The sequence below is a fragment of the Megalopta genalis genome, chromosome 14 (assembly GCF_051020955.1).
Source record: "Megalopta genalis isolate 19385.01 chromosome 14, iyMegGena1_principal, whole genome shotgun sequence".
NCBI lineage: Eukaryota > Metazoa > Arthropoda > Insecta > Hymenoptera > Halictidae > Megalopta > Megalopta genalis.
The window spans coordinates 4,665,510-4,693,234 of NC_135026.1; the positions used below are offsets into that span (position 1 = coordinate 4,665,510).

General features: G+C 40.1%; 2 protein-coding genes across 8 annotated transcripts in view; one reads left to right on the forward strand and one right to left on the reverse strand.

Annotated features, from left to right (window-relative positions):
* Timp (Tissue inhibitor of metalloproteases) overlaps positions 1-12,140 on the forward strand; it is a 62,628-nt gene extending 50,488 nt beyond the window's left edge. For all 3 annotated transcript variants that reach the window (XM_033479339.2, XM_033479340.2, XM_033479338.2), the window contains 4 exons: positions 7,257-7,383; positions 8,408-8,490; positions 8,621-8,872; positions 10,165-12,140. In XM_033479339.2, the coding sequence (XP_033335230.1) occupies positions 7,257-7,383; positions 8,408-8,490; positions 8,621-8,872; positions 10,165-10,386 (684 nt within the window). In that variant the 3' untranslated portion in view covers positions 10,387-12,140. The remainder of the gene's footprint in view (positions 1-7,256; positions 7,384-8,407; positions 8,491-8,620; positions 8,873-10,164) is intronic.
* Positions 1-26,898, reverse strand: part of Syn (synapsin) — a 103,667-nt gene extending 76,769 nt beyond the window's left edge. For 2 of the 5 annotated variants that reach the window (XR_013034786.1, XM_033479333.2), the window contains exons 1-6: positions 26,791-26,898; positions 20,721-21,120; positions 18,549-18,873; positions 14,735-14,988; positions 13,864-13,999; positions 12,203-12,307 (exon numbers count right to left, since the gene is read on the reverse strand). Coding sequence is in view for 4 of the 5 variants with exons in the window: in XM_033479333.2 (XP_033335224.2) it covers positions 12,203-12,307; positions 13,864-13,999; positions 14,735-14,988; positions 18,549-18,806 (753 nt within the window). In the remaining variant the exon portion in view is untranslated. Of the gene's footprint in view, positions 1-12,202; positions 12,308-13,863; positions 14,000-14,734; positions 14,989-18,548; positions 18,886-20,720; positions 21,121-25,655; positions 25,859-26,790 lie in introns of those variants that run through there. The other 3 variants (XM_033479335.2, XM_076526260.1, XM_033479334.2) reach the window with 3 other exon arrangements.
* Positions 26,899-27,725: the final 827 nt, after the last annotated feature.

Below are 27,725 nucleotides of genomic sequence, written 5' to 3' on the forward strand. Positions count from 1 at the left end.
AAAAACGTGGACCAATTAGGGAGTCGGTGTCGCTGGAACCACGTCCTTCCCCAGCCAGTGACGCTGGCGCCACGCCCTCCCTACCAATGCCGCTGAGCCACGCCCTCGCGGTCAGTGCTGCTGACGCCACGCCCACCTGGCCAGTGACGCTGGCGCCACACACTCCCGACCAATTCCGCTGAGCCACGCCCTCGCGGTCAGTGCTGCTGACGCCACGCCCACCTGGCCAGTGACGCTGGCGCCACACACTCCCGACCAATGCCGCGTCGAGCTCGCTATTGCACCGCCCACTCTCCAGTGCTCGCTTTCCGATTGGTTGGCGTTTTTCGTCAATAATTCGGTAACGAGGCCGTGGAGAACGTTTTCGCTGAGGCAAAAGTTTCTTCAAATCACTTCAGGAATTGCTACCTTGAAGAGTTTATTTTTTGGGAAATCTTTTGTACACATGGGAATAATTGCAGCTAGAAATAACTTAATCCCTCAAAATTTAATTTGATTTTTATAAAATTGTATAAAGCTTGTGTATAAAACTGCAAATAATTTTTAGAAAATTGCATATAGTTTGTATAAAACCGCATACAATTTTCAGAAAATTCTATACAATCTTTATCAAAATGGTACATCATTTCTACATATAATAAGATACACAGTGTACAACTGTATACAGCTTTTGAAAAATTGTACATAATTTATAGAAAAAATTGTCGAAGAAAGTGAAAACATTGCTCGAGCACAATAACAACGTTTCAACAAGAAGGTCAGTCGAAGGTCTGCGACAGGTCGCCAAAAAATTGCTATCTCGACCGACGAACAGTAAAAAAGACAAGTGCTCTATTGTACTCTCTCCCAAAGGCCAAGGTAATAATTTGCAGCTGGCGCAGCAAAATCTCTGCAATGTTTCTTTTCTCCATTGAATCATTTTTATATCAGTCGCGAAGGTCTCGCATGATATCGCGATCGAGCAGCGTGTATATATGGAGTCAGGTGGTCGCAGCCGAAGTGGGCCACGAGGAAATCGAATCCGTTTAATGTATCGTGCAATATTCGCCCGGCACTAGGTCGCGGCGTGCATTAAACGCTCACCTCGGACGATTATGCGAAATGATCGTGGGCACAGCGGCGTGCGTCGAGGAGATCGGCCGTCGGCGGCGTAACACGATTTCGCGGCGATGTGAATCGCTCGTGGCGTATCGATGTGCAAATGGGCGAGAGAAAGAGAGTGAGAGAGAGAAGAGAAAGAGAGAGCGAAAATGGGAAAGAGAAAATATGAAAAAAATAAAGAAAAAGGGCGAGAAAGAGAAAAATGAAAATTAGGAAAAGAGAAAGAAAAAGAAAAAGGAAAACAGAGAAAAAGAAAACAGATGATAATGACAAAATGAGAAAAATAAGAAGAGAGAAAAGCAAAGAAAAATAGAAAAATAAAAAGGAAGAAAAAGAGAAGAAAAAATAATGACAAAATGAAAATGAGAAAAAGAGTAAAAGAAAGAGAAAAAGAAAGAAAAATAGGAACAGAATAGCAAAAAATAAAAAGAGAGGAAAGCAGAGAAAATAGAGAAAAATAAAAGGGAAGAGAAAGAGAGAAAAGGGCAGTGAAAAGCAGAAAATGAAGAAAAGAGAAAAACAGGAAAAGAAAAAGAGAGGAAAACAGAAAAATAAACGTAAAAAAATAAGAAGAGAAGAAACCACAGAAAAATAGAGAGAATAGAGAAAAATAAAAACAAAGAAAAAGAGTAAAAGAAAGAAAAAAAAGTAAAAGAAAAGGAGGAAGTGGAGAAAAATAAAAAGAGAGAAGGAGAGAAGAAAGAAAAATGAAAAGAGGGATAAAGAGAAGAAAAATAAAATGAGAGAAGAGAAGAAAGAAAAATAAAAAGGGAGAAGAGAAAAAATAAAAATAAAAAGAGAGAGGAAAGAAAAATAAAATGAAAGAAGAAGAGGAGAAAGAAAATAAGAAGAGAGAAGAGGAAAAAGAAAAATAAAAAGAGAGAAGAGAAGAAAGAAAAATAAAAAGAGAGAAGAGAAGAAAGAAAAATAAAATGAAAGAAGAAGAGAGAAGAGGAAAAAGAAAAATAAAAAGAGAGAAGAGAAGAAAGACAAATAAAAAGAGAGAAGAACATCAGAAAGAAAAATAAAAAGAGAGAAGAACATCAGAAAGAAAAATAAAAAGAGAGAAGAACATCAGAAAGAAAAATAAAAAGAGAGAAGAACATCAGAAAGAAAAATAAAAAGAGAGAAGAACATCAGAAAGAAAAATAAAAAGAGAGAAGAACATCAGAAAGAAAAATAAAAAGAGAGAAGAACATCAGAAAGAAAAATAAAATGAGAGAAGAACATCAGAAAAAAAATAAAATGAGAGAAGTGAACAAGGGACGAAGAAAAAAAGAAAAAGAATATATAAGAAAAGGGAGACAAAAAAGAAAGAGAATATATAAGAAAAGGGAGACAAAAAAGAAAAAGAATATATAAGAAAAGGGAGACAAAAAAAAAGAAAAGAAAGACAGAGAGAAGGAGAGAGAAAAAAGGCAGGAAGACACTGCCGCAGGGATGCGTCAGCAGGCGTGAACCGTGTTCACGGGCCACTGGCATGTGTTTATTGTCGCGGGCGGAAATAAAAGTACTGCGAGAACGCGGAGCTGCCTATGACATCAGCCGGTCAATCAATCCGTTTTGCATGATGATGCATGAAGTGCGTCGGATGAATACCGTGCGGGATGATCACCGGCTGATGATCGCAGTGGGTGCGGGCCGAACTTGCCCGCAGAATTCCATCGCGTAATTATTCACGATTCGCGTACAACACGAAGACATTCTTTGGCCAGTTTTCTCGACGATGTCCCTGGATTATCGACGAAATAAACTCGCGCGACCTTTTCGAAAATCGAGAGAAAAATTACCGGATTATTTAACGCTGGATTTACGGAGCACTAGAAGCAGCTGTTTTATATTATAATTTACAAAAGTAACGATGAGATATTTATTTTGATTTTTAACAAGTGTTGTTGTAATGTAATAAATATATTGAATACAATAAATATATAATAAATGATAATATAATATAATATATAATAATATTGAATACGATGAATATATAAAAAATAATATAATAAATACATTGAATACAATAAATATATAATAAATAATATAATAAATATATTGAATACAATGAATATATAATAAATAATATAATAAATATATTGAACAAAATAAACATATAATAAATAATATAATAAATATATAGAATACATAATAAATATATAATAAATATATAATAAATATATTGAACAAATATTGAGACAATGGACGTGGAATAAATTTAAGAAATATAAATAAAAATGTAAATAAATAACTTACGAACGTATGAACGTATCTTTGCAATCTGAATAATAGTAAATGAAAAAATTAGTGATCCATCGATCAGTTCGACGAGTTCTGTGAATTTGACGTTGTATCAGTCCGCGAAACAGGCAGTAAAAAATTTGGCCACCGCTGGAGGACTGATCTTGTTTGTAAACAAGAGTCCATTAGGCTCCGCGCGGCGCCAAGTGGACCAGAAAAAAGTGCGTCGCCGCTCCAAGGTCGGGCTCTCCACGCTCGTTTACTTTGTAATCCGACGCCGTTTTCCTGGTCTCTCAAGGTATCGGATACGCCCGCAAATTTAACTGCGATGAAACATTTCCGAGAACGCTAACGACAGCCGTTAATAACAATTCTGTCAGCGAGGAACAGCGTCCTCTATAGCTGAACTTGTGTGGACAGCAACATCCGAAGTAGCTTGCAACGTTGCATAACTGTCGGATCGATGGCGAAGAAGCTGAAATAGAATGTCCAAGCCGAACGAACGCCTTCTAACCTGAGAAAGTTTATAAAATCGCGTCAAAAATGGGGTGAACGCTGAGAGAAAAGCACACCGAACGACGCTAAAAACGCTGTAAAACGCTTAAAAATCGCTCCTTTCGAGCGAAACAAAATGCATTTCACGCGTTTCATCGAATTCTATCGAAATATTTGCAAGAATCCGAGCCAAATAAAAATCCTCCCCGAAAAAATTGCGTTACAAGAAATTCTTGGTCAAGACCGGCCAAATTCTACCGACGATAATTCCGCGAGAAATCATCGTAGGACGATGATCTTTTTTTCAAATTAAAGCTCGAAAGCTCTACTTTCAGGCACCGTTTCTAGATTTCAAGTTCGACGCACACTCACCACTGTAATTTTTTAAATACCGGCCCGAGTCTGTCATATTGAAAACCGTCAAGTTCAAAAATATGCTCGGACTTTGTAAAATTTTTTTCGGAGATGCCATTTTCAGTGGAACAAAATTCGATCCTTGCGCTTTAGTTTAAAAAAAGAGAAACGTGGCTGCGATTTTTTTTCGCTAAGTTATACCGCTTTAAAGTAACCCTTGCCAATCTCGGTCCCCTGGGAGGGGGTGGTTTTTCTACGGTTACTTTTAACGTATTACGGCGGTGAAGGGGGCGTCAAACATAAAATCGAGACACAGTGTTTTAAAGTAGAAGTTCCAAGCTATAATTTAAAATTAGATTCGTCGACTAACGATGATTTTTCGCGAAGTTATCGGCGTTAGAAGTTGGTGAATTTTCATCGAAGATTTTTGTATTATTTTGAACTGCGTTTTTTTGTTCAATTAATTAATAACAATTTCTGCAAATATTTATAACTTGTCGCCGCGCAGTCCGTGGCCCAACCGGCTCGAATACCGCGACTGTGGATAGGTTCCGTTAGAATTGCCTAGATCCGCCGGCCGTTGCCGGTCTATTCTCGCGGCCGAAGAAAACGCATCGCCAATGCCATCTTTTAGGCGGCACCCGCCGTTTCTGGACCGCGTTCGACTTTGTGTTACCGTTTCGTATCTATATTTAGATCTGGTCCAGCATAGCCTGATAAACTGGGTCGCGTTACGCCGCTTCCGCGATTCTCGTTCGCCCGCATACCGAACATTCTCTTCCGAGGAAACGCGTCCGACGCGACGGCAATGTACACGTTCGTTCACATTTGCCACCTATTGTTGTTACGAAATATTTTACTTTATTATTTAGAAAAGCTTTTATTATTTATAAACGCTCATCGAAGAAAATTGAAGCGCATTTTGCAAACGAGATTTTTAGTTCAGAGTGAAAATAACTCGCAGCACGGTGTCGAAAATGTTTAAAATTGTTTGTCATGTGAATTGGACGAAATGTTTATAATTATTTATCGAACGTATCCGAACCAAACATCTTCGATTTCCCGCCGCAAAAGCTGCGTCAAAATACGGTGTGAAGCTGTGCAAGAAAGCTCGAACTTCATTTTTTCATTATTAAGTCATTATTGTTATGTTTTTTATTTATTTTATTTTTATTTATTTACGTTACTATTTTTTTTATTAAGTTCTATCGAAATATTCATGCGGATCCAAAGCAAACACCTTCCATTCCCAGAAGAATTGAAAAAAACGCAAAAATAGCGCTAAAAAGCGGTGTCAAACATTGTCAAACTCGCAAAAATCACTTTTTTTGAGTGAAACAAAATGCAATAGCTGCATTTTATCGGGTTCTATCGAAATATTCATAAAAATCCAAAGTAAACATCTTCAATTCTCAGAAAAATTGAAAATTCTGCAAAAAATAGCGCTAAAAAACGATGTCAAACGTTGTCAAACCCGCAAAAACCACTTTTTTCGAGTGAAACAAAATGCAATCAATGTGTTTGATCAAGTTCTATCGAAATGTACATACAAATCCAAAGAAAACAACTTCAATTTCCAGGAAAATTGAAAAATCCGCAAAATAGCGCTAAAAAACGGTGTCAAACGTTGTCAAACGCGCAAGAAAATCACTTTCCTCGAGTGCACAAAAATGCAGTCGTTGTATTTAATCAAGTCCTATCGAAATATTCATACAAGACCAAAGCAAACATCTTTAATTCCCATATTAATCGAAAAACCAGCAAAAATAGCGTTATAAAACAGTGTCAAACGTTGTCAAACGCCTAAAAAAATCACTTTCCTCGAGTGCACAAAAATGCAGTCACTGTACTTATCAAGTTCCATCGAAACATTCATACAATTCCGAACCAAACGTTGTCAAACCGTGTCAAACGACGTCAAACCGTGTCAAACGACGTCAAACCGTGTCAAACCGTGTCAAACTCTATCAAACCATTCAAGAAGTCTGAAAACGTCGCGAAATCGAACGCCAATTCACGCCAAAACCTATCGAAACGCGCGCGAACGTTCGAAGCGAGCGCAGCATCGATCGCGGCAAGCTTTCGACCGCGCAGCTTTCGTTCATCGATCGTGGCGTCGAACGCGGCGTCGTTCGCGGCCGTTCATCGATCGTTTTTTTTCCCACGAATTCGCTGGTGAATTCGTTTCGCGTCGCGCGTCTGCCCGAACGAATTAGCGTCAACGAGCCACGTGGGCGGCGGCCCGTGCCGCCAGATTTAGACGGACCAATGACAAATTGAAATTAGCCGTTTATGGGTGTCCCGTGATTCATCGGGGCCGTGCATTCGGCGGCGCGGCGGAATCTGCGCGGTGCGTGGTGGGGGGAGGAAAAAAAAGAGGAAGCAACAGCGACGGCGGAACACGCATTCTCGGCTTAACGAGCGTGTTCCGCGTTCGTTAAATAGAGTTATACGTTTCCTAGCGTCGGACAGGTGACGGCCGCGTCCTGAATCATTCGGACGCGGATAATCGGATTCCGAAGACGAATGGGCCCCCGGGCCCAGCCGTTCGTCATTTCGACCGACTCGTTAGAACATCGGAAATTCCGTTAGCCGTCTAACGAGAGACGGTCTAACAACAAACCATTCAAATATTTAAACAATTTCATTGCATTGTTGTATTATCTGTAATTTTTATTTATAATGTTAATGAAGGGATTAATTATCGAAGACATTTTGTTATCATTTTAATATTGTTTTAATATATATTTTAAAATATACATTAATTTATAATATATATAATATATTACATTAATATATTAATATAGTAATGTATAATAATATGTGTAATATATTATATTAATATATTAATGTATTATATTAATATATTGTAAAATATATAATAATATATGTAATATATTGTATTAATATATAATAATATATGTAATATATTATATTAATATATTATAATATATACAATATATTATATTAATATGTAATATATATTTTTAAATATATTTTAATATAAAACGTTATTATTTTTTCGGAACGTTTTACTTCGTTCTTTGTAATCGGTTCTTGATTCTCGTTTGCAGATGTGGCGGCTAACGTTCTGGACGTACTTCCTGCTGATTGCGTTATCGCTGGCTCCGCTGCAAAGGGTCCTCGCTTGCACCTGCGTGAGGTCCCATCCGCAAACATTGTATTGCAAGTCAGACTATGGTATGTGTGACGTCGGTTTTCGATCTTCAGAAAATATACACTATTTCTGCTTGTTGTTCATTTGAAAAATTGTATTTTCCATGGTTAACTTTGTATTTTTTCAATAGATGTTTTGAATGATTTTATTTTCTGTTTTGCAACAACGAAATAAAGTATTTGATTTTGTACTGTCGATTGACTCAATGAATAAGTCAATAATGATAATAATAGTAAGTCAATAATTATTATAATAAGAATATAACAAGAATATAAAAAGAATAGAATAATAATATAATAAGAACACAAATAGGTGTATAAATAAAAATATAACGAGAATATAATGAGAGTATAGTAAGAATAAAAATAAAAATATAATATGAATATAACGAGAAAATAATAGGAATATAAATAATAATGTAACAAGATAATATAATAAGAATATAAAAAGAATAGAACAATAATATAATAAGAATACAAAAAGGATAGAATAACGAGAGATATAATAAAAATATAAAAAGAACAAAATAATAATATAATAAGAATACAAATAGGAGTATAAATAAAAATATAACGAGAATATTATGAGAATATAATAAGAATACAAATAAGAATAGAACAATAATATAATAAGAATACAAAGAGGATAAAATAACGATATAATAAAAATATAAAAAGAACAAAATAATAATATAATAAGAATACAAATAGGAGTATAAATAAAAATATAACGACAATATAATGAGAATATAATAAGAATACAAATAAGAATATAACAAGAATATAACGAGAAAATAATAGGAAGATAAATTATAATATAACAAGAATATAAAAAGTATAGATTAATAATATAACAAGAATACAAAGAAAATAGAATAACGATATAATAAAAATATAAAAAGAACAAAATAATATAACAGGAAAATACAAAGAGAATAGAATAACGATATAATAAAAATATAAAAAGAACAAAATAATAATATAACAATAATATAGTAAGAATAAGTTGTAATATATTCTGCGATCTTGACCGCTATCGATTTTCCAGTGGCGGTGGTGAGAGTGAGGGGAGCCGAGAAGAGGAACGACATCCAGCTGGCGTACCACGTGAAAGTGAATAAAGTCTTCAAGGTGCGTGAGTCTCTCCCTATGGACTTGATTTTTACGACCCCCGCCCCCCCTCCACCCGGCGCGACCACTTACGACCCGGTCTTACGATTCCCGATCCCCCTATTAACGTCAGATTGCCTTGTTCGATTAGGACCGTAACGCCGTGAATCCCGTGAATTTCCCGAAGCGTCAGATTTTATGGACCGTGGCGGCGGACAGCATGTGCGGCGTCGCTCTGAACGTCGGCGAAACTTACGTGGTCGGCGGGATGATCGACAAAGGTAGAATCGGCCAGGGAAGGATACATCTGTCGCTGTGCAACCTGCACATGCGGTGGTCCGAGGTGCCGCCCAGGCAACGGAAAGGCTTCAGAGGCCTCTTTCACCGCGGCTGTGCTTGCGACGTAAGTGAAACTACCCGGGCCACTTTCACGAGTCCGCGGATCGATACCGCTGCCTCCCATTGTTTATTTAGTTATGACGCGCGGTATCAGCATAGTAGAAGCGTACTGTTGTTTATTATTTAATTGCAACATTATTTATTGCATATTATAATATTGTTATATTTATCGCACTTTTTTATAATATTTATTGTGTATTATCATACTTTTAGTATTTATTATTTATTATAATTTAATTCTTTTTTTTATATATTTATTATATTTGTTGTAGTATTTATTTTTTATTATAATATTTGTTACATATTATCATATTTATTATTTGTTATCGTATTAATTACATATTATCATATTCATTTCATATTATCATATTGATTATATATTATCATATTTATTACATATTATCATATTTATTATATGTACATTATAATAATGGACAAAACTTTTTTCAAAATATTTTTTTCAAAATTTAGACCTCATCTAGTGCAACACTTGTCAAAATCTTCTCTGAAGAAATTAATTTCAGTCCAAACCAGTTCAAATGCTTGCAATCTTATAAAAAAATTACATTGCACTCTGAACACAATTTCAATTAAAACCACTTCAAACCACATCAAACGCTCGCAAACCTACAAAAAGATAACTCGTTGCACCTAGAAGCATGGTTTTTGCCACAATTTGTCGTCTTCATTGTTAAAACAGATAGAAAAATGTCCATAAAAGTTTCTAGTTTCATTTCGTTTGAACACTATTTCAATTGAAACCTGTTCAAACACTTACAAGAGTGTAACAAAATTTGTGACAACATTGTCAATTGTTAAAATAAATAGAGAACTGTGTTTCTGAACGTAACCTATGTTCAAACCGGTTCAAACCACTTCAAACTATTTCAAACCACTTCAAACCACTTCAAACCAGTTCAAACCAAAATTCGCCTCGACACCCAAAATCGTCAAAGTAACCAAAAATCGCCGAAAATTTAACTCCGGTCTCTCCGAACGCTATTCACATTCAAACCTACCCAAACGCTCTCAAACCTAAAAAGAAAAAATACCATCGCATTCAGGAGACTCCTTAGAATCGTTCTATGCAAGATTCACTTGTCCAGCTCTCACGGTCGCGGCAGGAAAAATTCCTAAAGTTGACCATCGTTGCGAGTCCGCGATGAAAGAAATTCATCGAGGAACAAACAATTTCCTGGCGCGATTATAAAATGTATCACTGCTAATTTAGCCTGGTTTAGGTTAATTTAGGTTAGTTGATCTCGAAAATTCGACTGTAACAATTTCTTGTCGCAGGTGAACTACACACCGTGGTGGAGGAAGGGCGAAGATTTGGAGAACGGCGGCAGGAAGCGGTGTTTATGGGAGAGTGAGCCGGGCCCGTACCATTGCCAGGAGACCTACGGTACCTGCCTGGCGACGCCAGGCGGCTGCGGCTGGGCCCCCTCGATCCCCTACAACAACTGCATCAAAGAGCACCAGCAGAAACGCGAGCAGCAGAGGCTGCTTGAGCCTTAACGATAGCCGGCTTCGTTCGCAACGACAGACGCGCTTTGGTTCTGCGGATAGAACGGGTACCGGTCGCGCGCGCGAGAGAGAGAGTGATGTGAGAGAGAGAGAGAGAAATGGAAGAGAGAGAGTGAGAGAAATAGAGAGAAATGAGAGAGAGAGAGAGAAATAAGAGAGAGAGAGAGAAATAGAAAAAATGTGTATGTGTGCGAGAGAGAAAGAGAGAGAGAGAAAGAGAGAGAGAGAGCGAGAAAGAGAGAGAGAGAGAACACCCCTTCGAATCGCCAGCGGCCAAGCGGATTCGATTGTATTTATTTATTCCAGACGTAGCGTTAATTTCGTCGACTAATCGCGCTTTTTTTGTTCCATCCCCACGCGCCGTTCTATTTATTCTCTCGCGTGTGTTTTATTTTTCGTTTTTCCTTTTTTCTTTCCTTTTACCAAAAGTATTAATTGGAAGGTTGTGTCAGCGAGTACAAAAGCCCGGCCATCGATTATGCCAATCCACAATCTTTAGGCCCGTAGAAATCACCAGCACCATTGGCTGATCATTTTTCCGCATAAGCTAATTTAAATGTTCACCCTTCGCACTCGGGGCTTTCCTCTTATGACACGCCGTGAGTCTGATCATTATCAGGATTAACAATCTTTTTTTGCAAATTTAGATTACAAATTTCAAATATGTATAATATAATGTATATAATATAAATATTATAAATAATTTGTTTTCTATGATATATATTATAAATATTTTAGTTTTTATAATATAAATATTATGAATATTTTTTCTTATAATATGTGCATTATATATATTATATTTTTTATAATATAAATATTATAAATATCATATTTTTCATGATATAAATATTATAAATATCATATTTTTTATAATAAAAATATTTTAAATATTTGAAATATATATAATACAATAATTCTGATAATTTCAAATTTTAAATAGTATCAATGATTTCCAACGTTTTACCGTTTTACAAATGTTCAATTTAACATTTCAATTAAGATTTTTTCAGTAACGTTTCCAATTAATATTTAATCATTATTACAACAATCGACGAGTCAGGGTGTGCTGAAAGGGTTGGAAAAATGCCCCGCGCGCGAAGGGTCGATCGAACCGTTGTGAAGGTCGCGGATCCTGATCGAACGATAATCATAATTATGCAGAAATCGGCGTAGAAATCGACCCACGTCGATTGGCTATACTTTAGTTGTACATATAGGCTATTGATGTATATTACGCATTTTTAAATTATTATCCCCCTTTCTCTATCGTTCCACGCACCCTGGGCCCGTGTGAGTGTGTGCGCGCTCGCACGCGCGCATGCGCGCAGCAAAAGATTTAATTAATTGCTATTTAATTGTTAGATTAGAGGACGGATCTGCGAGTCGAACGCGTGGCCCGCGTGGCCCGCGCGCACGCGCCGAGGCGATGGTCGACGCGCGAATCGATTTTAAGTTCTCCGTTTGTGAACCGTGTCTCCGAGCGCGGTCCTGACGACGACGGCGGCGGCGGGAAACAGAGCCCCGGGCGGCGCGCCGACCACCGGGGCTGGAAATTTAGTACAAAATGCTAAACGCGCGACACGGATGGGACTCTAGCCGGCATTTCCTAAAAACCACGTGACCCGTATCTACGTTAAGTCGCACGATTTGTATACTAGTTTAGTCTGTTCCATTTGATAACTTTTGTAAGTGTATTATATGTATTACTTGAACGAGACAGATGAGAAATAAAGGATGAAAACGCAGACGCAGACGTGTCACGGTTTCGACTGGTCCGAACGGGAAATATCGATGAACAATGACTCACCATTTCACGATGATTCGGGTAGAATGTCTGCTCGATCAGGGGGAAGTTGTCTTTGCCCAGGCGACGCTGCAGGCCCAGCAGATGCGCGAACACCCATGGCTTGTCCTGCGGAGAAACGTTGATTAATAACGCTTGGCTAAGACGCGTTCGTTTCGCACGGCGGAGACACACGCTCGCGCGGCGGTGACACGTTCGCGCGGTAAAGTGACACGCTCGCGCGGTGAAGAGACACGCTTATGCGGCGGAGCCTCACGCTTGCGCGGCGGAGCCTTACACTAGCGTGACCAAGCCTCGCGCTAGCGCGGCGGAGCCTTACACTAGCGCGACGGAACCTCACGCTAGCGCGGCGGAACCTCACGCTAGCACTTTGGAGCTATTCATTTGGGCGTTAGTATCGCTAAAAAACGAGTTGTAGTAAATAGTTGTAAGTAGTAGTTACTACTAGTTACTATTTACTACTGTAAGTAGTTGTAAGTAATAGTTGCTACTAGTAGTGGTAAGCAGTTGTAAGTAATAGTTACTACTTGTAATAGTAAGTAGTTGTAAGTAGTAGTTACTACTAGTTACTACTTGCTATTGTAAGTAGTTGTAAATAATAGTTACTACTAATAGTAATAAGTAGTTGTAAGTAATAGTTACAACTAGTATTAGTAAGTAGTAGTTACTACTAATATTTTTAAGCAATAATTATTATTTTTTTTTATTATTATTTCAGTAATAGTCCGGTAGTAGTAGTAGTAGTAGTAGTAGTAGTAGTAGTAGTAGTAGTAGTAGTAGTAGTAGTAGTAGTAGTAGTAGTAGTAGTAGTAGTAGTAGTAGTAGTAGTAGTAGTAGTAGTAGTAGTAGTAGTAGTAGTAGTAGTAGTAGTAGTAGTAGTAGTAGTAGTAGTAGTAGTAGTAGTAGTAGTAGTAGTAGTAGTAGTAGTAGTAGTAGTAGTAGTAGTAGTAGTAGTAGTAGTAGTAGTAGTAGTAGTAGTAGTAGTAGTAGTAGTAGTAGTAGTAGTAGTAGTAGTAGTAGTAGTAGTAGTAGTAGTAGTAGTAGTAGTAGTAGTAGTGGTAGTAGTCAAGTAGTAATAAGCAGTCATAAGTAGCAGTACACGCTACTAGTTCTAGTATTTTATAATTTTTTTATGATGTTTCTGCTTTGTACGTCATCCATTGATTTTTGAATTAACTGCATCGAAGTACAATAGTGTCTCGGTACCATAAGCTACTAATTTTCTAAGAATACTCTGATAAGCCTTGTACAATAGTTATTTTTGTGGAGGACAAATGAAGCGCGCCGTCTCGATGCTTCTAGTAGATAACAAAGTATTTTTAGAGCTTATTTGCGACCCATGACCTTCTCTAATTCGGAACCAATTCCATTGATTATTCCTGTCACACTGTATTGATCGTTCCTGTGATTATGTATTCACTCTTCTGCTGACAATGTGGCTACTATGCCCATTGACAATGTGTCTACTCAGTCATTGACAATTTATCTACTCTATAAGTGACGATGTTTCTACTCTGGAAGTGGCAATATGTCTACTCTGTCAGTGACAATGTATCTACTCTATAAATGACAATGTGTCTACTCTGTCGTTGACAATGTGTCTACACTATAAGTGACAATGCGTCTACTCGCGTGAACAAAATTTCCATCGAATAGATAATCACCTGGAAGTTATAAATTGCAGTGAGGTTGTTAATGCTTGGCACGCCTCCGTACATCAGGCCGAGAAGAAGGTTCTTATTGTCCTCTCCTGCGTCTTTCAGGTTCTGTCGTATCAGGACGAAATCGGGTTTGAACGATCTGCAAATGAATTTCGTGCATCAGTTGCTATCCTTCGGACTGGTCAGATTAGTTAATCGGATTAATCAGATTAATTACTTGTATTAAATAGAACAGCTAGCTGGATTAATTGGAATAGCTAGTTGGTTTAATCATATTAGATAGTTGGATTAATTGGAATAGTTAGTTGGATTAATCGGATCAGCTGGATTGATTAATTGATTTGATAGTTGGATCGATTGGAGCAGTCACTTGGATTAAACGGATTAGACAGTTGGATTAATTAGAATAGTTGGTTAGATTAATCAAATCAGATTGATGGAATAATTGGAATAATTAGTTGGATTAATCAGGCCAATTAGATGGATTAATCGGATTAGATAGTTGGACTAATTGGAACAGTCATTCGAATTCAACAACTTAGACAATTGGATTAATTGGAATAGTCAGTTGGATTAATCAGATAAGCTAGATGGATTGATTGGAACAATTAGTTGGATTAATTAGATAAGCTAGATGGATTAATTGGAACAATTAGTTGGATTACTCAGATCAACTGGATGGATTAATTGAAATAATTAGGTTGATTAATCAGATCAGCTGGATTCATTAATCAAATTAGACAGTTGGATTAAACGGATCACTCGGATTAAACAAATTAGACAGTTGGATTCATTGGTCCAATTAGTCCAATTGTTCGGAACAGTTACTCGGATGCCATAAAACATTAACAATAGCAGAAATGAAAAGTCTCACCGGATGACTTTGGTCCCGTTGCGATATACTGCCATGGAGACCACGGTGCCAGCCTCGCTCGCTGTCAACGACAATTCCCGGAATTCCGCTTGCTCCACGCGGATCTCGTAGTCGCTGTGCAGTCTACGGCCCCGGAAGTACTTGCTCCAGTCGGTGTTCTGATCGTCGATCACCAGGAGAGTGAAACACCGATCTTTGTTGAACGACGGACCCCTCGTCGCGCCGGACACTGCTGCTCCAAGGATCGAGGCACCCTACGTTGTGACAAACAATCGTTTCCTCGTGAACAAATGGTTAATAAATACTGTATAAATACTCTTTCTTTTTTTTTTGCAAATCTTTTTGCAAAATAAAAATTCTGCACCTTAGTTGCAAAAACCAGGCGATAGAGAAGCGTTTATTTTCTTTCTGAACAGTTTTAACAATTGGATTTTCATTAATTTTATTAGTAATAATAGTAATAATTTTATCAATAATAATAATAATATTTTATTATAATAATAATGATAATAATTTTATTAATAAAAATGATAATTTTTTTTAGTAATAATAATGATAATTTTTTTAGTAATAATTATAGTAATTTTATTTATAACAATAATAATTTTATTAATAATAATAATAACCATAATAATTTTATTGATAACAATTTCCGATTATTAGTTTAATCATTATTTCCTCTGAATCCTACTTTTGTCATAAAACCGACTCGTTCAATTTAAATTTAGTTTACGCCGATGATAAAGAATCACCGTGACGTCACGCTGTTTATGCGAGCAGGCATCTGGCAACAGACGTCCGTGGTGTCGCATAAATTTGCCACGATAAGCGCCGTCCGTGTGCACACGTGCGCTCGCATCGATTCCATTGCTCTTTCCAATAAAATATAATTCCATCGTCGAGATCGGTACGGGTCAGCGAATAGTATTCTCTCGAACGTCTGCACCTGGATCGACACCAATGCCACGGATCCCGAACTCTGAAGCATCCCTTGCCAGACGAGGCGATTTGGCTTTATTCCATTCAGCCGAGATAACGAGCTGGACCGGGAGCGCACGGCTCGGAAGCAAGTTCCGTGAAACGTAATTCTAGTCAAGCACTTTGGCCCAAATCGGGATCTACGAGTTCAGCTCGTTACTTAGCCACTCGAACGAGTCGGGGATATCGTGATCCATTCTTTGGTTGATCAAGGATTTTGGCAGAGATGTCGCTGAGCAGTACCGTTTTGTGTGACAGGAGAGATTTGATCTGATACTTCAAATTTTTGTGATATAATTGATCACAGTTGTACTTGAAATTTACTTGAACTCGGATATACTTGAAATGTACTTGATCCTGATTTTATTTGTAATATACTTGATACCATTTTCACTTGTAATATGCTTGAACCCATCTTTGTACTTGAACCCAACCGTATTTGTAATATACTTGACTCCAACTATACTTGTAATACACTTGATGCCAACTGTATTTATTTGAACCAATTACAATTAATTGAACCAAGTGCAATTTACTTGAAGCCAGCTATACTTCTAATATATTTGAACTCAATTCTGCTTGTAATACGCTTGATTCTAATTCTATTTATAATATACATGATTCCATTTTCATTTGTAATATACTTGAATCCATGTCTATACTTGAACACAATTCTACTTCTAATATACTTGACTCCAACTGTACTTGTAATACACTTGATGCCAACTGTATTTATTTGAACCAATTACAATTAATTGAACCAAGTGCAATTTACTTGAAACCAGCTATACTTCTAATATATTTGAACTCAATTTTGCTTGTAACACGCTTGATTCTAATTCTATTTATAATATACATGATTCCATTTTCACTTGTAATATACTTGAACCCATTTCTATTTATAGTACCATCTCTACTTGTAATATATTTGAACTCATCTCCATTTTTAATACACTTGATTCCAACATTGCTTGAAATTTACTTGAACCCAGCTATACTTATAATATACTTAAACTCAACTCTACTTTTAATATACTTGAACATCTCTATTTATAGCACACTTGACTCCACATCTACTTGTAATATATTTGAACTCATCTCTTTTTTTAATGCACTTGATTCCAACTTTACTTGAACCTCTCTAGCTATACTTATAATATACTTGAACTGAACTCTACTTGTAACACGCTTGATCCTAATTCTATTTATAATATGCTTGATCCCATATACAGTTGTAATATACTTGAACCCATTTCGATTTATAGTACACTTAACTCCATCTCTACTTGTAATATATTTGAACCTATCTCTAGTTTTAATGCACTTGATTCCATCTCTACTTGTAGTATACTTGACTCCTGCTATACTTGTAATATACAATGATCTAAACTGTACTTGATATTTACTTGAACCCAGCTACACTTCTAATATACTTGAACCCTGCTATACTTCTAATATACTTGAACCTATCTCCATTGTTAATAAACTTGAACCCATCACAATTTATAGTATACCACTTGATCTCTACTCTTTTTTATAGTATACTATAAAGTGCTATACTTGATCCCATCTCTACTTGTAATACAATTGGCACCATTACTAATTTATACAATACTTGAACCCATCTTTATTTGTAATATACTTGACAGTATCTCTGCTCATATTATACTTCACCCAATCTCAACTCGTAATATACTTGTTTCTACTTTAAATTGCAATACCCTTAATTCCAGCTCTGCTTCTAATATACTTAGACTCATCTCTTTTTGCAATACACTTGACGCTATCTTTTCTTGTAACACACTTGACGCCATCTCTACTTGTAATATACTTGACTCGATCTGCTAGATTTGATTAGAAGTAGGGAGTACCTCAGGAAGACTCCCGCGTCTACCATACTTTCCCACTTGTTCCGCGAGAGTACTACTTGTTCAGGCCTGCTTTAAATGTTCAAGGTTAGCCTTTCAAGTCACTTTAAGGGTCCTTAAAGTCCTCCAAAGTCACTTTTTGAGCCTGAAGATCCTTGACGGTCCACAAAGGTCCCTTAGACCCCCCTAAAAGGCATTTATAGACCTTTTAGAGGGGTCTAGACCTTTGCAGTCCTTTAAGGCTTTTCAAAGACCCCTGCGGCTCCTTTTAAGGATAGTTAAGGCTCCTTAAAGACTCTTATACGCCCTGAAAGTCTCCTGAAAGTGCTCTCAAAGGTCCATTAAAGACCCTTAGAGACCTTCAAAATCTCTTAAAGATCCTCAAAGCTGCTTAAAGATCCTTAAAGCTCCTTAAAGACGCTTATAGGCCCTGAAAGTCTCCTTGAAACCACCTTAAAGACCCTGCAAGGGCCCTTAAATATCCTTAAGACTCTTTAAAGACCTTTAAAGGCCCTAAAAGACCCTTAAGGCTACTCAAAGGCCTCTTAAAGGTCCTTCAAGACTCACTTAAAGCTACTTAAAGACTCTTATAGGCCCTGAAAGTCTCCTTAAAACCACCATAAAGACCCTTCAAAGGCCCTTAAAGACCCTTAAGACTCCTTAAAGATCTTCAAAAGCCCTACAAGACCCTTAAAGCTCCTCAAAGGCCTTTTAAAGGTCCTTAAAGACTCCCTTAAAGCTCCTTGAAGACTTTTATAGGCCCTGAAAGTCTCCTTAAAGACCCTTCAAAGTCTCTTTAAATACATCCAAAGTCCCTTAAAGACCCTCAAGTCCCTTCGAAGGCCCTTTGACCCTCGTACAGACCCCGGAAGCCTCCTCAAAGCCAACTTAAAGGGCCCAAGCATCGAGAATCGTAGCCTAATCAAAGAACCTTAGTTTCTCGAGGGATCAAATGGCAAACAAAGTACCTGGTCGCGAGCAGCGCCGGTCAAGCTCTGGACCCTCTGGAGCAGGCTCTCCCGGGTCTTCGCTGGCGACGAGGGGGCGCTGGTTGTCCTGGAGCCGGGCCTCAGGTTGAGGCTTAGATCGCCGCCGACGGGTTGCGGTGGTCCAGGTGGCGGTGCTCCAGGCACCGGTGGCTGGCTGGCCGGCGGGACGGGCGTCGGCTGCGACTGCAACGGCCGTTCCGACGCGCTTTGATACGATTGGGACGAATCCCTGGCCATGGAGGCCAGCCCGGAATCTGTGCTCGGCTCATCGTCTAGCTCCGAGGTCAAATCCCCTGAGGAGAACCTGGAAGACAAGCTACGATGGTGGTCGTGACAGTGACAACAGGTCGGATCGTCCCGTGGTCGTTCACGCTCGTGTGTCGCGTTACGAAGAGCTTTTTAGTGCCGCCAGCTTTTCACTGGGACGTGAAACAGCAACATCGAACAGCCACCGTGCTTGGAGAGGGGGTGGGGGCTGGCTGGCTTGGCATGACGGACGAGTTTGCTGGTTGCTGCGGCTTGCATGCGTGACGTGATGATGGCACATTCTTGGCTCTGATGCGCGCGGAACTCGCGCTGGTCTTTGCGATGACGGGTTACGGCACACGGTTAAATAAGTTCTTCGTAATTGACGCTCGGATTGCGTGGGTATATGGACAATTCGGGAGGAGGAGATCTCTTTGTCCCAAATTGGCCAGTTTCGTTTCGAAGCTGAGCGTCAATTAGAGAGAATTTACTGAATTGTCAATGAAATATCAATGACATATCAATGAAATATCAATAAAATTTTAATAAATATCAATAAAGTATCAAGGAAGTATCAGTGAAATATCAGTGAAATATCAATGAAATATTAATGAAATATCAGTAAAATATCAATGAAATATCAATAAAATTTTTAATAAGATATCAATAAAGTATCAAGGAAGTATCAATGAAATATCAGTGAAATATCAGTGAAATATCAATAAAATATCAATGAAACACCAGTAAAATATTAATGAAATATCAATAAATACCAATAAAATATCAATAAAATACCAATAAAATATCAATAAAATATCAATAAAATATCAATAAATTATGAATAAAATATCAATAAAATATCAATAAAATACCAATAAAATATCAATAAAATACCAATAAAATACCAATAAAATATCAATAAAATATCAATAAAATGTCAACAAAATATCAACAAAATATCAATACAATACACTTATTTCTCTTAAACAACGTCCAAAACTGTCCCACGCAATGAATTCCACCTATCGGATGAAACTGTGCGACGTTCTGCGGGGCCCATCGAGCGTCAGCACACTGTGTTGTCTTTGCTCATGCAAAATTCCGATGCACACCGAGCCGGAGACTCGTTTCCAGTGGCCAAAATTGAATCTCCCGATGTCTCGCATTTTGGGAGATTTTTTCGAGGAAGGACACAGCCGAATAAGGGTGTCAAAAGTGTCCTTGGACCAAATTGAACTTGCAACAGACCATTCGACAGCTTATCCAAAGATAATAGGGTGACAAATAAAATGACGTTCTTTCTGCAATTTCTCTTATCTTCTTCGATTGAAAATTTTGAAAAAAATCTAGAATATATTGACTATTAGGGCACGCGTGTTCATGAATTTTTTCAGAAAAATCGAAAACCGGTAAGTTCTTATATTATTATCGGTATCGGTCATGTAACCATGTTGAAATTATTATAGTTCAACAAGCTGGTCATGATTGTTAACCAACAATTTTTTCAGATTTTTTAATCAAGTGCGCCATATTGAAAAAAATTGAGAAACGCTACAAAGTACAGCAAATAAATTGACGCTCAGCTTGAAAACGAAAATGGACACTTAGGGAAGAGTGGATACGATTATTCGGCTCGTTTTTACAGTTATTAACAATCGATAACTATAAAAGTGCTATTTTAGGACACCCTGTATATCACTTTTATAGTTACCGATTATCAACGACCATAAAACCGAGGCTCGAATAATCGGATCTCCTCTTCCCGAATCGCCCATTTCCCTGTCCAATCCGAGCGCAAATTAGAGCCAATTTACCGAAAGTAACAGATAAAAATATATCGATTGCTCCGTTTTCAGCCTGCGGAAACGCGACTCCGGCGGACACAGCGCCTCGTTTCGCACTCACCTCCGTTTCAGGTAGTTAACATTGGAGGTGAAGGACTGCCGAAAGCTGGAGAATGAAATGTTGCCGGGTGAAGGAGCTGTACCACAGTATTTGGCGCAACCGCCGCGGCCGGTAATCTTGCTGGTTTACGCAGACTGTCGTCCCGCAGACGCGCACCGCCGGTTGTCTCCTCCTTGGCGCGGCGGTCTCGAACTTCCTAAGCCCGTTCGGGTCGGCTCGGGTTCCGGCGGCGATCGGGCGGCTGTCACGGATTACCGGTCTCGCACGCTGATGTCCGACGGTTCGACGTCTGCGGCTCTTTTGTCCGGTCCCGGAAGAAACTTCAACGTAGGATAACCCGAAAGGAAAGGACGAAATAAGAGAGGTGAGGAAGGAGAAACTAAACAATCCAAGTTGAAATCTGCGAACAGGAATAATTGTCTCCCGTTAATCCACGATTAGTTTAAGTTCTCTCTGATCGACTTGATCGGCTTTGGAAACGAAAACGAACAATTTGGGAGGAGGAGGTACGATTACTCGAGCTTCGTTTTTATAGTCGTTGACCATTGCTAAATATAAAAGTGTTCCTTTTTATAGTTGAATAAAAATATAACAGTGCTTGTATCGTGCTGAATAATCGTATCTCCTCTTCCCAAATTGTCCGTTTTCGTGTACAAGCTGCGGGACAATTGGGGAGAATTTACTGTAATTAAGTCGGAATTGTAACCGACGAGTATAAGAATCTAAGTCGCGATTTTTCTCAAATTGTTCATTTTTGGGTACAAGCTGAGGGACAATTGGGGAGAAATGCCTCAGGATTGCCTTCGAATCGTGTCACGTGGCCTTCGAAAGGTCTAATACAGAATTAATGGAGACCTAAATCAGATTTAAATCAGACCTAACTCAGATTTAAGGTAGACCAAACTCGGATCTAAGTCAGAACTATTTCAGATCTATGGACTAGATCTGCATTAATACGGACTCTTATTGCAGACCTAAATCAGATCTAAGTCAGACCTAACTCTGATCTAAGTCAGAACTAACTCAGATCTAAGTCAGAACTAACTCAGATCTCTGTCAGACTGAATACAAACTTAATACAGACCTAAATCGGATCTAAATCAGACTTAATACAGACTTAATGCAGAGCTAACTCAGATCCATGTCAGATTTAATACAAACTTAATACAGTCCTAAATCGGATATAAGCCAGACCTATTACAGACTTAATACAGATCTAAATCAGATCTAAGTCAAACCTAACTCAAATCTAACTCTGCATTAATACTTAAATTGGATTTAAGTCAGATGTAATATAGACTTAATGCATATCTAAATCAGATTTAAGCCAGACTTAATTCGGATTTAATCCAGATTTAACCTAGCTCTTGTCGAGACTTGTACTATATTTGTAAATCTCAAGATATTGCAATAACTCTTCTTGAAAATTATACTTTTATTAATTCTGATCTATCTCGAGATTAACCGTGGCTTAATTGAGATTTAATCCGGGGCGATCTAAGATCTAAACCGGACCCAATTCAGGTTTAATCCAGATTTAAAACGATTCTCATCCAGATTTAGGTTAGCTCTTGGAAATTATAATTCTACTAATTCTGATCGTCGAATCGTGGTTTCTAGCCATCTAATTGCCTATAAATAGTGTCACGTGGGCCCCGAATTTCCCCCGAATTCAGTCACGTGGGATCCGAATTCACATGACCTCGAAATTGTCTTCGAATCGAGTCGCGTGGCATCGGAATTGCCCTCGAATCGAGTCACGTGACCTCGAAGTTGCCTTCGAATCGAGTCGCGCGGCATCGGAATTGCCTTCGAATCGAGTCACGTGACCTCGGAATTGCCTCCGAATTGCCCTCGAATCGTGTCACGTGGCCACCGAATTGCCTCCGAATCGTGGCAAAAAAAAATTAAAAATAAAAAAGCAAAGTCACCTCTCCGCGAGCCCCGAAGTATCGCGACTCAGTATTCTCGGATCCGTCGGTTTCAATTCCAGGTCCCGCGGAACATTTCTGCGTGAAATTACTGTAACGTGCCGGCAACATTTTCGCAACGCGAGAGAAGGCCGTGATGCGCCTAAAAGATTCACCGGCCGCCCGTTTTCCTTGTGGCTATTCTGGAGCGCGCTATTTTTCAGCGGGCATTCAACCGATGAAAGATAACAGCAAACATCTTTCGCAAGGGGCGGCCGCGGCCCGCGATGAAAAATGTCGCCCGCGCGTTCTTTGTGCCGGCGGGATGAAGACCTCTCCTCGAAATTTAGCACAGGCAAGGCAAAAGTGGAGCTCGATGGCCACCCGCTGATCGATAAAACGCCCCGGCGTGCCGGTGCACGCCGTACCAATTTTTCTTTTTCGCGCGAGCCTCGGCTACGTGTTTTTCCGTCCGACGTGCCGCCGGCCGCGGGAACAATGATTTCGAGCCGGTGACGATTATCGGATTGCGATAAACAGCGCCGATAACGAGTCAGCGGCACTCGGCCGGTCCGCGAACCGCCGGCACAACGGATAATTGTTTCCGCGGAACGAGGGCACCGCGCGGAATCGCGCGCGATTTCCGCCTCGATTTTCTAGCACTTTTCGAAACGCTTCGACGACGCGCGACGCTACGGACTCGCCGATTGCACCGAAGTCGCACAGTTCTGCCGCTCAAAATTTTTATACTATTATATTAATTAATATAATTAAATTATATAAATATAAATATATATAATAAATATAATAATATATATAAATATAAATATATACAATAAATATAATAATATATATAAATATAAATTATATATATATATATATATATATATATATATATATATATATATATATATATATATATATATATTAATTATGTTATGATTACGTATATCAATTATATTATAATTATATATATTAATTATATTATTATATTAATTATTATATTTTCCGAGTTTTTTCCGAGCAGTCTACTCGCGACGACCTTGAGATTCTGAACGTCTCTCAGGTTCAACAGATCGGAAGTATTCGAGAAGCTCGCGCGATCCGAATTCTTTGGGCTTTTTGAGCCCTTTGGGGCCCAGCCGGTTAAGATGGTCAAAATTGCTCTTAGAGGTTTTTTAACGACTGTTTTACCTTTCGATAATTGATCAAGAAATACTTAAAATTCCAAATCTGTAATTTGCAGGGGTGGGGGGGGGGGGTGGTAGTTGCAGGGTAAATTAAATTGCGCTCTTTTCCCCCTCATTTCCCCCCACCAGTGACGCTTTAAAATTTTGAAAAAATTGCTTGTTTCGATGTGATAACGTTTAAAATTACTTAACCTATACTCGCGATAAATCCGACAAGTAGAAATTTTTTTCTCGCAGCAAAAACGTCGACAAATTCGGTTTCCATTTTTTTTTAACAATGACGCAATTCTACGAAAAATCTGAAAAAATCTAGCGTACTGCTTGAGACAGCATCTTATCAAGGAATTAATATCAAAAAAGCCTATATTTTTGTTTTCGAGAAATCTTCAATTTTCTGATTTTTTTTCTAGTTTCCCATTTTTTAAAACCATAGCTTGCTTCCGAAAAATCTGAACAAATTCTATAACACGCGGCTCGAGGTCCGAGGCAAGCCACATTTTTGTCAAAATTTTGAAAAGTTATCGAAGAGGGGAAATATGTGGAAATGCGCGCGATCTAATTTACTCTGTAACTACCCTCACGGACGAGTCACAGGGTTGAAATTTTACACAGACGAGTTTCTCTCAGTCAGCTATCGAACGGTACAATAGTTGTTGAAAAACCTCCGAGGACAAATCGGCTGGGCCCTTTCCCGGAGCCTGGGCCCCTTTTCTCGACCTCCGCAGCTCGCGCTCCGTCGAATACCAGAAATCGTGAGCCCAGTTGACTTTCAAACCGGCGAACTCCGAGGTATCGATTCTTCGCGCAACTTTGTGCAATCATCTCGCCGCCGGGGGCGTCCGCGAAGTTCGCCGCGGCGACACGCGCGAAACTCGAAGCTGATCGATTCCCTGGTCGCGTCTTAGCTTAACCCTTTCACAGGCACCGTGAATTAGTAGCTTCACACCCACTTTTAGGGCGCGTTCGGACCTCTAGGATCAAATATTCCCAAGGTTGAAGTGTGCTGCTGTCTATATGCAAGGTGTCCCAAAATTATGGTACTTCCGGGAAATGAGATTACTGAGAAAAGGGGTTCCTGAGGTCATTCGAAGCAACTTTTTCCTTTGCGAAAATGTTCTATGAGGTTTCGTTCACGAGTTATTAACGAAACAACACTGACCAATGAGAGGCGAGCTCGGCCGCCTCCGCGCCAGCTGATCTCGTCTCCTATTGGTCACTGTTTTTCGTTAATAACTCGTAAACGACGCCTCGGAGAAAATTTTTCCAAAGGAAAAAGTTTTTCCGAACGACCTCAGGAACCCTTCGTTTCCCGGAAATAGCATAATTTTGGGACACCCTGCATAGGTCCCAGCACCCCTAATTTTGAGGGGAGAAAGATTAAAAATAAAAGAAAAGTGAGTAACAGCTGTCTTGTTAATAAATATTTTAAGGTTGTTATAAATGATATTATTATAAATGATATTGTTATAAATAATATTATTATACATGATATCGTTATAAATGATATTATTATAAATGATATTACTGTAATTGATATTACTAATAAAATTACGGTAAGTGAGTATTCCAATTTTCTTCGAAAATTTATATCGTGCCCACGAAAGGGTTAACAAAGACACACGGCGCATCCCGGCGAAGCGCAGCGCGGCCAATAAGACGCGAGCTTCCTCGTCGCGCCAAACGAATCAATTTTCGGTCCCATTTCTCGCTCGTTAAACTAACAGAAACTCCACCATAAAAACAATCATCACGAATTTAACCGAAGCATGCGTTACGATAAAAACAACGGAGTTCCTATCAAACACATTCTCCTTATTATCACAAGAAAACAATACTCGTTAATTTCGTCGAGGTCCGCTGTCAAATCGATCGGACACACCCTTCGAAACAGTTCCGACAGCGTATCGGCCGATTTCGTAGCGCGATCTCCGCGAAGTCACGTCGCACAATTTCCTCGTCCCTTTTTTTTCTTTCAAACGAATCCAAACTTTTTGTAGCTGCGCGAAGGGCTCGTTCGCGTCCGTCGACGTCCCTAGACGGTGTTGGCCACGCGTTCTACGCGGCGTTCGGGCAAGACTTTGGTAATAATCGATGCCGGAGTCCCTAGGTGTCAGGAAAGGGCACAGGCGCATTGACCGGCCGAGGCTGCGCGCACGGTGCCGCCGTGTGCCCGGCGCGGAGCCGTCGCGTGCCCGGCACGGAGCCGGCGGCCAGCCGGCGCCGCGCGATCTCGCGATCCGCGGGCAACGCAACGCGACTCGGAGCGGAGCCCCGAAACGCGCGGAGAGCCGCCTCGTATCGAGCAGACTCTCCGCGGCGCGGCGAACCTCTCCCGTGCGGCGCGCGGTCGATAATCGCCGCCGGGAGAGAAACGTCGCGCGAATATCGGTGCCGGAGCATTAATCGCACGTTAACGACGCGCGGAGGCCCGGAGGGGGGGGTAGGAACCGCGGGTCACGTGAACACGGTACGCGAACACGCGTGAAGAATCGCCGGGTTCGCGTGCGGCCGACGCTTCCGCCGCGTCCGCTCCCGCGTAAATTTGAAAGCGACCGCACCGCACGACGGCCGGGAACCGGAAGAGGGGACCGTGATGCAGGGAACGATCGCGAGCGAGGACGCGGACGGCCTGCGGAGCCGCGGAGAGAAGCCCGAGGAGCACGCGATGGAGCGACGCGGAATCTGCTTAACCTAATTCGATTAAAAGCGCGGGGCTCGAAACTCGAACTGGCGCTCGGAACTGTGTCGATCGGCTGGAAAAACGGTGCACTTGGTACGGTGGGCCCGTCGGGGTCGGGGACTCGGGAATTCCGGCACGAGGGTGAACGAGGCCGAACGTTATCAGCGAACGGGACACGGTGCAAAGGCGTTGCCAGATCGCGGCGCGGTTAAATCCCCCCGCAGTAAACGCTCGGGTCTCGGGCACACTGGTCTAGCGAGAAGAATCTGAGAAAGCTTTTCGGTACTCACCTGTGTCGCGTGCGTGTACTACCCACTAGTTTGCCGGTGAAGCAGTGAGCCTCAGCCGAGGATCGCGAGGGTGTCACCCGGAGGGTTCGCCGGTCGATACGTCCGCGCTTGCGTCCTCCCCGGCGGCCCCCCCACCCAGGAGCGCGCCGGCGAGGCGAGCCGGCGACGTCGAAATGGGTGGAGGAGTGAGGGTAGCGAGGAACGGACGAGCCCCAGTGTTTCCCGATATGCCTGGTCCCGGCCCGTGTTTGTACAGGCCGGCGTCGCTCGATGCCCGTCAAACACGGCTCCGCCTGCTGGCCGACTGAAGATGAAACGTCAGGCGAAGGAAAAATCGGATTCGCGAACCTGCCGGATGGAAACCAGTAGCATGAAACGAGCGGCTCCGCGGGGGTAGATGGACAGAGTTGCTGGGACAGATTGCCGGGAACGGATGGCTGAATTAAGTGGCTCAGAGCGACTGGGTAGATTGTGGAGTTCGAGCGGATAACTTGATAATAGGAAGACATGTTCCTAGCTGGACTGGGTTATGGGGCGGAATGGGTTGTATGAGTTGGGTGGGTTGCACCGGGTAGCTGGATCGAGTAGCTAAATCGGGCGTGTGAACCGGGTTGATAAATTGGGTAGCTAAATCGGGTAGCTAAATTGGGTAGCTAAATCGGGTAATTGAATGGATTATTTATTTATAGGCGGCGTATGTAGGGTAGCTGAATCAGAAAGCTAGATATAGGTAGTTGTATTATAGTAACTAAACATAGTAGCTGAGTTGAATAGCTGAGCAGAGTAGTTATGCCGAGAAGCTAAACATAGTAACTGTGCCAAGTAGTTCAATATAGTAGCTAACATAGGTAACTGAACAACGTAGCAGACCCAGGTTGCTAAATAAAGTAGCTAGGTCAAATATTTAAATATAGTAGCTAAGGTAGATAGTGAAA